Source organism: Erpetoichthys calabaricus, chromosome 3 (genome assembly GCF_900747795.2).
Source record: "Erpetoichthys calabaricus chromosome 3, fErpCal1.3, whole genome shotgun sequence".
NCBI lineage: Eukaryota > Metazoa > Chordata > Cladistia > Polypteriformes > Polypteridae > Erpetoichthys > Erpetoichthys calabaricus.
The window spans coordinates 104,482,370-104,495,132 of NC_041396.2; the positions used below are offsets into that span (position 1 = coordinate 104,482,370).

Here is a 12,763-nt window from a genome sequence, read left to right on the forward strand (position 1 = left end):
CTATCTTTATTGCATGCATGCTGTCTCTATCTGACGTACCAAAACCCCAGTTCCTATCCTTCCTTTTTCTTTCACCACATAACCAATCACCACACGATAAACGTCTTTGTGAAATTAAAACTAGTTATAAACTTAGCCCACAGAGTGTTCAGAACTTTAAAAATATCTTTGTTATACATGTTTAATTATGCCATCCATTCAGAGTTGCGCCCATCTCTGAACGAGTCGCCAGCGCATCGCAGGATGAATACAAGCAAAACATACACTAGCAGGGTCAATATAGCACAACAAAACCCCATATCCTACATGACTTTGAAAGGAAACTGAAGCACGCCGAGTAAACCCACCAGAAAAACATGCAAATGCAAGGCAGGCACTCCACCGTGCCCCCATATGATTAATGCATGCTTTAATGCATTTCATCATGAAAATTATATTAAGTATTTATCTTAGCATTCTAAATGTTCAGAGAGCAGGAAGATCATGAAGTGAATGTATTCTGTGCAGCGATCGCTGCCGGCGCCTCCTCTTAGTGCAAGAAGAAGTCAGTTTAAGAATCACTTAACACAAAGCATTTAATGTGCTATATAACTTATGACGGGGTTTGAGAAAATCTAGTAAATTAAATATTCATTTTACGATGAAGTTTAGTTTGCGATGTTCTACTTTAATGACAAATTACGAGAATAAAGTCAACATGTCGACTTTAATCTTGACATAAACGGCGAGAATAAAGTAGAAATGTCAAGAATAAAGTCAACATGTCGTCACACTATTACACAGTACCCAGGTACATTACACTGTATTGAAAACAAATAAAACAAGTACAACTTGGCTTGCAGTATTATCCAGTAGTATAGAAACAGTATTTACACATCTGACCTTTTAAAACTAAAGTATCTCCAGGCGACGGACGCGACTCCTTTTTTTCGGCAAAAGTTCTTCTGTTCATCATGTTCAACTTTACTTTTAGTTCAGTTTTGGAATGCTCTCTGTCCATTTTCACCGCGCGGCATACCTATGCTACCGCCCACTATTTGGTGGTGTAGCAGTGAAAAAGAGCCCTAGTGCAACAAATCTGTGTTTAGCGGTGTAGCAGTGACAAAGGTCCCCACTTGAACAGTTTCCTGCTGCGCCACGTACCGAACGTCGTTTAGGCAATTTAAACCGGTGTTGCGGTATAAGAAAAATCCATATGATAAAAAAAATAAAAAACGGTTTTCGGTATGAACCGGTATACAGTGATCCCTCGCTATATCGTGCTTCGCCTTTCGCGGCTTCACTCTATCGCGGATTTTATATGTAAGCATATTTAAATATATATCGCAGATTTTTTGCTGATTCGCGGATTTCTGCGGACAATGGGTCTTTTAATTTCTGGTACATGCTTCCTCAGTTGGTTTGCCCAGTTGATTTCATACAAGGGACGCTATTGGCAGATGGCCGAGAAGCTACCCAGCTTACTTTTCTCTCTCTCTCTCTCTCTCTTGCGCTGACTTTTTCTGATCCTGACGTAGGGGGATTGAGCAGGGGGGCTGTTCGCACACCTACACGATACGGACGCTCGTCTAAAAATGCTGAAAGATTATCTTCACGTTGGCTACCTTCTGTGCAGCTGCTTCGTGAAGCGACATGCAGTACGGTGCTTCGCATACTTAAAAGCACGAGGGGCACGTATTGATTTTTTTATCTGTCTCTCTCTCTCTCTGCTCCTGACGGAGGGGGTGTGAGCTGCCGCCTTCAACAGCTTTGTGCCGCGGTGCTTCGCATACTTAAAAGCAAACAGCCCTATTGATTTGTTTGCTCCTTTGAAGAGGAAGATATGTTTGCATTCTTTTAATTGTGAGACAGAACTGTCATCTCTGTCTTGTCATGGAGCACAGTTTAAACTTTTGAAAAAGAGACAAATGTTTGTTTGCAGTGTTTGAATAACGTTCCTGTCTCTCTACAACCTCCTGTGTTTCTGCGCAAATCTGTGACCCAAGCATGACAATATAAAAATAACCATATAAACATATGGTTTCTACTTCGCGGATTTTCTTATTTCGCGGGTGGCTCTGGAACGCAACCCCCGCGATGGAGGAGGGATTACTGTACCGCCCAGCACTACCCACATGATATTTTACCCATTTGTCTAGTTTTTGTTCATTTCCTAACCAGTACTTGCTCTTAAAAAAGGATAAACTTTTGTAATTTTTGGCTTTGCCTTTTTTTTGCCTCAGCCTGTACAGATATATTATCTCTGGTAATTCCAGTATACGAAGGTTCTCAGTTTCTTTCTAAATACAGGTCAAATCCTGTTATAGCAAATACCAAAGTAGCAAAATTTTCAGTATAATGAATACTTTGTGTGGGCCCAGACAAACATTCATAGAACATAATGTTAAACGAATCTTGTTTTAACAAAATGTAAATCTCAGAATAAGGAATGTTTTTTCAAACAAAAATGGTCACCAAAGATTATAATGCGATGCAAAAAATACTTAATGCTGCTTCTACACTTTCCACTCTGAGTCTCAGGAACCCTGTAACAGGTTATCTCAAAGAGAGACAGTCTGTTGCGAAATTTCCAGTCTCTGGCAGTCCCAGCAAGCGCTTAGGCACGACGTCATACACATAGCCAAATTCTGAGTCAGTGCTCCACTGAGCATCCGCTTGGGTAGTTGCAATGTGTGCGAATACCATACTGTTCGAGTTTCATAGCGCTTTTCAAAGTTGTCTTTGTGATGAACAAAACAAAGTGATAAATGGAATTATTTTACACTGAAACAAAATTTACAATCCTGAAAAATGTTGATTCCTTTGTAACCACGCCACCATTTTCATCTGTTTCATTTCCATTCTGAGCTAATACTTTTATTTCTATTTTTAAAAAAAATCATTTTCATTCTGTAGTCATATTTCTATAAAAAAATACATCCATCGTCTCACTTTTACTCTGTATTTATACCTGTATGTATATACATACATACACATATACATATATACACATATATACACATTCAGTATATACATATACAGTTAGGTCCATAAACATTTGGACAGACACAGCTTTTTTCTAATTTTGGTTCTGTACATTACCACAATGAATTTTAAATGAAACAACTCAGATGCAGTTGAAGTGCAGACTTTCAGCTTTAATTCAGTGGGGTGAACAAAACGATTGCATAAAAATGTGAGGCAACTAAGCATTTTTCTTAACACAATCACTTCATTTCAGGGGCTCAAAAGTAATTGGACAATTGACTCAAAGGCTATTTCATGGGCAGGTGTGGGCAAGTCCGTCGTTATGTCATTATCAATTAAGCAGATAAAAGGCCTGGAGTTGATTTGAGAGTGTGGTGCTTGCATGTGGAAGATTTTGCTGTGAACAGACAACATGCGGTCAAAGGAGCTCTCCATGCAGGTGAAAGAAGCCATCCTTAAGCTGTGAAAAAACCCATCCGAGAAATTGCTACAATATTACGAGTGGCAAAATCTACAGTTTGGTACATCCTGAGAAAGAAAGCAAGCACTGGTGAACTCAGCAACGCAAAAAGACCTGGACGTCCACGGAAGACAACAGTGGTGGATGATCGCAGAATCATTTCCATGGTGAAGAGAAACCCCTTCACAACAGCCAACCAAGTGAACAACACTCTCCAGGGGGTAGGTGAATCAATATCCAAGTCTACCATAAAGAGAAGACTGCATGAAAGTAAATACAGAGGGTGCACTCCAAGGTGCAAGCCACTCGTAAGCCTCAAGAATAGAAAGGCTAGATTGGACTTTGCTAAAGAACATCTAAAAAAGCCAGCACAGTTATGGAAAAACATTCTTTGGACAGATGAAACCAAAATCAACCTCTACCAAAATGATGGCAAGAAAAAAGTATGGAGAAGGCGTAGAACAGCTCATTATCCAAAGCATACCACATCATCTGTAAAACACGGTGGAGGCAGTGTGTTGTCTTGGGCGTGCATGGCTGCCAGTGGCACTGGGACACTAGTGTTTATTGATGATGTGACACAGGACAGAAGCAGCCGAATGAATTCTGAAGTGTTCAGAGACATACTGTCTGCTCAAATCTGGCTAAATGAAGTCAAATTGATAGGCCGGGGTTTCATGATACAGATGGACAATGACCCAAAACATACAGCTGATGATGGGTGTAATATCATTACTTTATAAGCAAAATACCAAGGAGAAAACAGGCAGATTTGAAAGCTTAAATAATAAAAAATATAAACAAAACATTAAATGTAACTAGATGATAATATGTTCTACTCAGTAAATAAATCCATGCATATAGTTTTTCAAAACATTAACAGTAAATGCTTTCTCACTGTAAGTAAATAGACTTTAAAATATTTATAATCTTAAATTTCCATTAAGTTTTGTTTATTTTGTATATGTGAAATAAGATTTAAAGCATCACAAAATAACAGAAAACAATTATGCCAAGATTTGTCATAATTGCTTCTTGTCAGTTTAGACATTTTATAATAAATGTATAACATTCAAATATACTGTATTTAAACATATGAACAAAAAGCCAAGAAGCTATTTCACATGGGAAACATCCAATACGAGGTTAGAAACAAAGTTGGAACATATCAAGCGGCAATAACCCATACCCTACTCACACATACTTGATCATCTAGAAAATTTTACTTTCGCAACACCAAATGTAATTAACGATGGATAAATTAGAACTACTCTGAGGTACTTTAAATGAGAAGGCAACTCGGGCGACCTTTTTCAGGAAAGATGTAATTACATACAAGATGATTACATTTTGCCTGAAGAAGGGGCCCGAGTTGCCTCAAAAGCTTGCATATTGCAGTCTTTTTAGTTTGGCAATGAAAGGTTTCATTTTGCTTGGCTTCTCATTACATCCATAATAGCTAACACGATATAACACCCTAGTACTACAGAGGTACCTTAAAGAAACTCTATATTACTCTGAAGTATTAGGATGTCACTTCTAAATGTATTAACATAAAGTCTGCTTAATGATGGAGATTATTTATTCTAAACTATAGTATATTACAGAACAGCTCAGATTACATTAGGATCAAGGTTATTATAGTTAATGAAAACTAAAATAAAAACTGAAATTATTAAAAAAAATATTTTCGCAAACTGAAATAAAATTAACTAAAACAAAAAACTGTTAAAAGTGGCTGGAAAGACTAAATTTTTTAATTTTCGTTTAAAATATTTCATTTAATATTGTTATGGTTAGTCTTTAACCCTTGTAACGTTTAACTCTAAAACAGAAAGTAATCAACCACGAGCCGCCTATGTATATTCATCCAGTGAACAGTGGCTGGTGAAGGAAGGAGGGTATTCACACAGAATTTGCAGTGAAAGAGTGAGCTGAAAATGGGCACGTAAAGCGTGTGGCATAGAAAGCAATTTACTGTGATGGCTTTGTTTGCGCTTGTTGTATATCAAGATGAAATTCAAATGCCTAAAATTGGAATGTGCTGGTCAACAAAACCTTTACCGTATGGACAGAAAAATCATGAGTGAGTAATGTTTCAGTTTATTTCTCAGGTGCCTGCGTTTTGTTGACAAGAATTCCCCTGCCACTTAGCACAGAAGAAATCCTTACTGAAAATAAAACGGCTTTGATCGAGAGACTGACAGTCATCATACAAGATCAGCATATTGTTACTGACCAATCACTTTTGCTTTAAAAAAGTCGTTTAACAATGAAACTATACAAACCTTGTAAAATTCCTGAGCTGGCAATGTCTCTACTGAACTACAGGTAGGTAGGACAAACGAGTCTCTGCCAACTGGTGAAAAACTAAACATACTAATGTGTTTTTGTATTTATTCTATATTTATTAATTTATCTTTGTTTAGTTTATTTTCACAGCTCAAAATACCTGATATTGTAAAAATAATTCAGTAACAGAATTATGTTTTAAAATTTGTCCCAATTTTTTCAATTTTTCTCTGTCTCTCAAAATATATAACTGAAATATCTATTTTTTGTTCTTAACATCGTCCATATCATACATATTGCATACCAGGGACTTTTTCTGCCTTGCATCCAGAGCTGTTGCGGTAGGCTCCGAGTTTTCTGCAATCCTACTCTGGATAAACAGGTTTAGATAATGTATATATTACTCCTAATCTCAGATGCTGTCTCTGTTGTTTGTGCATATCCATACTCCTATTACCTGCTCTTACTGTGCTCATTTAAGGATTTACTGTTCTTATGCATGGGCTATTCAAGTCCCACTGCCTCTAACCTTGACACTAAATGCTTGTTTTTGTTTCCCTCAACACAGCTAGGAGGGGTCTGCACACCGATTCAAGTCCAAGAGTCCCGTTCTTCCTAAGCCCCCATGATTTTCAACAGGTCAGAACACAGCAGAATTGATTTTCTGATTTTTGTTATCTTTTCAGGCCTGCAGGTAACAAAATTCTGTCTATAAACTGTATGTGCTCGAGACAGAATCAGAGATCAATATGGCTGGTAGAAAATAAAGCCCAGTATGGGAGATTTTTGAATGCAACATTGAAGGCATTAAACATAAGCATAATGTATTGGATCAGGATATGATATGTGCTGTACACATTTACAGAGGGGGAAAAAAAAAAAAAAACCCTCAAACCTTAAAATTCACCTACATTTAATTACAAATTGGCCCATTCTGGGCAAGGAAAAAAATGAAAAATGTCAACAGTCAGCACACATTTGTTCAGCACAAATGACAGAAAATATTTAAAAAATTATAAAATTGTTCATATACAGTATCTGGTTTTGATTATGCATGTTTTTATCAGACAAAAACAAAACCAGATAGTAAGCTACGTAGTGTAGTAAGCATCCACTAACATTAAACTCATATTATATCCAAATCCGTTAAATGTACAATTCTGTCTGATTGTGACACAAAACTAAACTTGATAGCAGCTCTTTAACCAGACCATAATTACTAAAACTAAAACTAATAGATATAAAAATAAAATAGAAATCCATCCATCCATTTTCCAACCCGCTGAATCCAAACAGGGTCACGGGGGTCTGCTGGAGCCAATCCCAGCCAACACAGGGCACAAGGCAGGGAACCAATCCCAGGCAGGGTGCCAACCCACCACAGGACACACACAAACACACCCACACACCAAGCACACACTAGGGCCAATTTAGAATCGCCAATCCACCTAACCTGCATGTCTTTGGATTGTGGGAGGAAACCGGAGCGCCCGGAGGAAACCCACGCAGACACGGGGAGAACATGCAAACTCCACGCAGGGAGGACCCGGGAATTGAACCCAGGTCCCCAGGTCTCCCAACTGCGAGGCAGCAGCGCTACCCACTGCACCACCGTGCCGCCCTAAAATAGAAATGTCTTAGTAAAATAAAAAACAAATTAAAGCTAAAAAAGATGAAGAACAACTAAAACGAAACTGAATTTCTAAGTAAGGCCAGAAGAAATATAGTAATGAAAACGAAAATAAAAAGGCAAAACTATAATAACCTTGATTAGGATACAAATATACATTTTTACTGGGATTCTCAACTTATAATCATTTCCTTTATTAATTTAGATGTTATTTAACTTTTTTTAAATAAAGCAAGAAAGAGATAAACATACACATTGGCACCAGCCATGCTTCCAAAAAGCTCCTGTAAAATGGAAAGGACATTCCATACGGTAACAGAAAAAGCCTGGGGATTAAGCAAACGTAGAGAGCAGCCATTCTGTAAACAAAGAAAATACAAAGAGTTTGCACTTTTGGTCTCTTTCTCTCCATACAATATATAAGTATTGCATATATTTTTTCTAAATCACTTATTTTGCAAGATTTAAAGAAAGAAAGGTTATACTACCAAATACTGACTAATTCCCCCTTGCTTACAGCAACCCAATATTGTGGGAAAATACAGTAAATAACATTTTGAAAGTGAAACACAGGGATTGAGCCTAAGCCAACTTCAATGTGTTGCAAATTTGTTTCAGCTTATGTGGTAATTAATTCATACTCTAAGCAACTGACACACTTGTTATCAGTTGGTGAAATTGCAAGGCAATCTGAATTTTGCAATGCCTTTTCTTGTAACCACTCATTCGTACCTAAAATTCTGCAGAACATCATTAGCATTTATGACATTGACCATTATCTGCTGAAAAACCCCATTCACAGATGAGTATACCACCTCCCTGAATTGATAAATTTGATTAAAACCTATGGCTCAGATAGGCTGGATGGATGGGTGGATGTGTTGCTCTGTTTGGTTCAAGGAATTAATTATGTGCAACAAGAAAACACACACTATAACCCTGGCACCAGTCCATATTTTTAAGAAAATGTATAATGAGCTAACAAGATTATTGCCATATCTTGCTTTTCCGTTCAGTATTAATTAGATGAAACTGGTAAACATAACTCAAAAGATTCTTTGGCCGTCTGTCTCTGTTAGTGGCAAGGAAAAGCAATTTGGGAATGTGAATATGCTGACCGATTGTAAACCATTATCTATGTCTCTAACAACCCTCTAAGAGGTCAATTTCTGAGCACGGTATCTTGACAGACATGTGACACTGTTACACTCAAAAACCTCAGCATGACTGGTATTCTTCATACACTCATGTCAGTGAATCTGACAGCCACTATCAAAATACACTATACACAAATAAACTTTAGTAACTCACAGACTCTCTAACTGCACAGACAATTTTTTGTACCTGCCTACCTTGGTTTACATAGCATTGCCCCCTCATGAAATTGTTACTGATCATCAAATAGATAATTAAATGAGAAGGGCAGATGTACCTAATTAAAACTTTACTTGCTTCTCCAAACAACATAAACTGGGCATTTTGACAAAACATTTAAGATTTATTGACACAGAATGGATTGCACATACAAAATGTACTTCACACACCCATTTAATCCAATTCAGTGTAGTGCAGGGTTGGAGGCTATCAAAGCAGCAGTAACCACAGGGCAGGACAGTGCCCTTGAAAGGATAACAGTGCACTGAATGACCCATTTATGTAAACACCTTAAAAAAAACAATACAGCCAGTTTGGAATAACTGATTAACTAAACCAGCTCATCTTTGGGAATGGGGAACAAAAGCCCACGCAGACACAAGGAAAAAAATGTAAACTCCACACAAACAACATCCAGGTAAGGAATTCAAACCCTGAATGCTGGATCCATGAAGCGGGTCCTATTACCCAACCCCAGATACATACATGAATATTTTATATTTCAAATTCTAAATATAAACAGGTGTTTTTTAAGGTATTGTTTACACACAACTATTTGAAACTCTATGCCTAATCAGAAAATGTTAACTGAATGCAAAATGGATCTTGATGGACCTTACTGGGGTTGTTATTTTTGTAGAGAGATGCTGATGAAGATATTGCTATACCTTGAAGTAATTCCATACACTAAAAGGCAGGGCTCTTCCAGGAGGATTATGAGTCTGTCGCTGTCCATTGTTGTAGCTTGTCACGTCAAGATTAACACCATACTGGACATCATTCTTGGAATTTATAGGTATAAAAAAAAATATGTTATATTGACAAAAGTTACAGGATATACACTTTTCCCTAGGCAGGTATCCGATCAAGTAACACAAAGATGATTTAGTTCTCTTCAACTATGAACTCTCTGCATATCAGAAAGCTACTATATAAAATACAACCATATAACAGCTTCCAAAAGTTCTCATTGAACAGAAACCCCAGTTTCGGGTATGTGTGTACATGCTATAACTGGTTGTCAAAGTACTAATAAGCTAATGTGTAAAGTTTGACCAAATACTCATGATTATTCCATTTCAGTTACACGGCAGCAGAAACATAGCTTCCACCACTGAATTAACTTTTCGACCTTTTTTTTTTTTAAAACTAAAAATAAAAGCATTTCTGCAAATAAAAAGTAACATGTTATGCACTCAAAATAAATTGCACTGCTGAAGGCTAAATATTGACAATCAAAATATGTGTAATGCAAGGTATACATTTCATTTTAAACATGGAAGGCAGGACATGTGATTACATTGGGATTTAGCGATTGACTTAAAATCTTAGGTAAAGTCTCCAAAATAAAAAACCATCTAATAATTTATTTTGAATATGATTAAAACATGAGTACAGTGATACCTTGAGATACGAGTTTAATTCGTTCCGTGACCGAGCTCGTAAGTCAAAATGCTCATATCTCAAATTAATTTTCCCCATTGAAATTAACTGAAATGAGATTAATTCATGCCAGCCCCCAAAAAACCACCCCAATTTTTTGTTGAATGTTTTCAACATAAGAAAAATTTATTTATAATGAACAAATATTGTATACAAACAAAATAAAACCTAATACATAAAAGAGAATCTAAAGAAATAAACAGACGTTGGCAAAGCCGATTAGCCTATTGTATAATGTTTTTTCTTTCACTTCACTTTTGCTTAACTTAATTTTCTTCTTCACTAATTTTTTGCTTTTTTGCCACGCTTTCGTCACTTTCATTCGCCGGGCGTTTCAATAGAAACCTGTCCAAGGAGCTTTGTTTAGTCCTCCCCTTTAGGATGTTTCTGAAATGAGTTAGGGAAGTGTCATTAAATAGCGTGGCTGCACGTTCAGTTTATTTTCAGTAAAGTCAGGCGTTAGGCAAGTGTCATTAAATAGGGCGGCTGCACGTTCAGTTTCTTTTCAATAAGTCAGGCGTTAGGCAAGTGTCATTAAATAGCGTGGCTGCACATTCAGTTTCTTTTCAATAAAGTCAGGCGTTAGGCAAGTGTCATTAAATAGCGCCGCTGCAAGTTCAGTTTCTTTTCAATAGTCAGGCGTTAGGCAAGTGTCATTAAACAGCGCGGCTACACGTTCAGTTTCTTTTCAATAAAGTCAGGCGTTATGCAAGTGTCATTAAATAGCGCCGCTGCAAGTTCAGTTTCTTTTCAATAAAGTCAGGAGTTAGGCAAGTGTCATTAAATAGCGCCACTGTATGATCAGTTGTAATTTTTTCAGGGTGTTTCTTTTCTTTAAAGTTCGAAACTTTCTCCCACATTGCAAACACTTCCTTTATCTCACTTTAAGAGATAACCTCCTCCGCGATACCGATCTCCTGCAGAACCTCTGTATGTTGCTGCGTCTGTAGTTCCGTCAACCCCTCTGTCGTCAGTTCCTCGGAATGTGCGGGGACAAGCTCTTTGATGGCTCGTATTTCGAATTTTGGCTCGTAACTCAAGACAAAAAATCGACCTAGTGACGGCTCGTATCTCAAAAAACCCGTACGTTGGGGCACTTGTATCTCAAGGTATCACTGTATATACACTGCCTGGCCAAAAAAAAAGTCGCCACCTGGATTTAACTAAGCAAATAGGTACGAGCCTCCTATTGGATAATTACTGCAAGGGCGATTATCTTTCAGCTGGCAACAAGTTATTCAACCCCAACTGGTGCAATGAGTTGCTTCTCATTTCTTAAACAACCATGTCGAAAGACACATCTCGTGGTCGTGGAAAAGATCTGTTTGAGAAGGGTCAAATCATTGGCATGCATCAAGCAGAGAAAACATCTAAGGAGATTGCAGAAACTACTAAAATTGGGTTAAGAACTGTCCAACGCATTACTAAAAACTGGAAGGATAGTGGGGACCCATCGTCTTCGTGGAAGAAATGTGGCCGGAAAAAAATCCTGAATGATCGTGATCGCCGATCACTTAAACGTTTGGTGAAATCAAATCGAAGAAAAACAACAGTAGAACTCAGGTCTATGTTTAATAGTGAAAGTAAGAGCATTTCCACATGCACAATGCGAAGGGAACTCAGGGGATTGGGACTGAACAGCTGTGTAGCCGTAAGAAAACCACTAATCAGTGAGGCAAACCGGAAAAAAAGGCTTCAATTTGCTAGGGAGCATAAAGATTGGACTCTGGAGCAATGGAAGAAGGTCATGTGGTCTGATGAGTCCCGATTTACCCTGTTCCAGAGTGATGGGCGCATCAGGGTAAGAAGAGAGGCGGTCAGACTCTACCATCATCAATGCAAGATCTTGGTGAAAAATTAATGCAACACTGGATGGAACTAAATCTTGTGACATTGCAGAAGCTTATCAAAACAATGCCACAGCGAATACGTGCCGTAATAAAAGCTAAAGGCGGTCCAACGAAATATTAGAGTATATATATATATATATCTTCTGGTTCGTCCTGCTTCCACTTCAAAACTGGTCCCGCCCTCACGCAGCCGACACGGCATTTCTTGATTCCTATTTGTCCTCTTCCAAACCCTTCCCCACGCTGCCTGCGACCTCTCATACACCTTGCTATTTTCATTATACTGTGACGGTTGTTTCCTAAGCCTTTGTCATAAAATGAACGACAGTATCTTCTCTGTCGACAGGTTTTTGTACAACGTCATGTTATGGTTTACCCACTTTTATTCCCTTATGGAGACATTGGCTGGCACAAAGATTTACAACATGTTCCCGATAAAAGAACCGCCAAGCGAATAAGGCTTACTCAATGCCAATTTTACACGTACAGATTAGCAATGAGGAATACATATAGCATTTTGCACACCAGCGACAAACTACTCCAACAGTACGTTGTAGATGCATATGTTAAAACAGAGGGCGCCTGTCTCAACTATCTCAGATTAGATCAACAAGATCAATATGGAACAATACAAAGGACTATCAGGCGCACTGCAAGCAAACTCTGAAAATAACAACATATGTGTAGGCAAAATGATCATATTAGCATTCCACATTTCCAGGAAGTCCAAGATACATGCAACAAAAC

General features: G+C 37.8%; 2 protein-coding genes across 3 annotated transcripts in view; both read right to left on the reverse strand.

Moving 5' to 3' along the window:
- Positions 1 to 12,763, reverse strand: part of LOC127527298 (uncharacterized) — a 214,429-nt gene that overhangs the window by 94,271 nt on the left and 107,395 nt on the right. The gene's annotated exons all lie outside the window — the stretch shown is intronic.
- riox1 (ribosomal oxygenase 1) overlaps positions 1 to 12,763 on the reverse strand; it is an 81,236-nt gene that overhangs the window by 38,195 nt on the left and 30,278 nt on the right. The window contains exons 5-6 of the mRNA XM_028797258.2: positions 9,392 to 9,505; positions 7,602 to 7,708 (exon numbers count right to left, since the gene is read on the reverse strand). Coding sequence (XP_028653091.2) covers positions 7,602 to 7,708; positions 9,392 to 9,505 — 221 coding nt within the window. The remainder of the gene's footprint in view (positions 1 to 7,601; positions 7,709 to 9,391; positions 9,506 to 12,763) is intronic.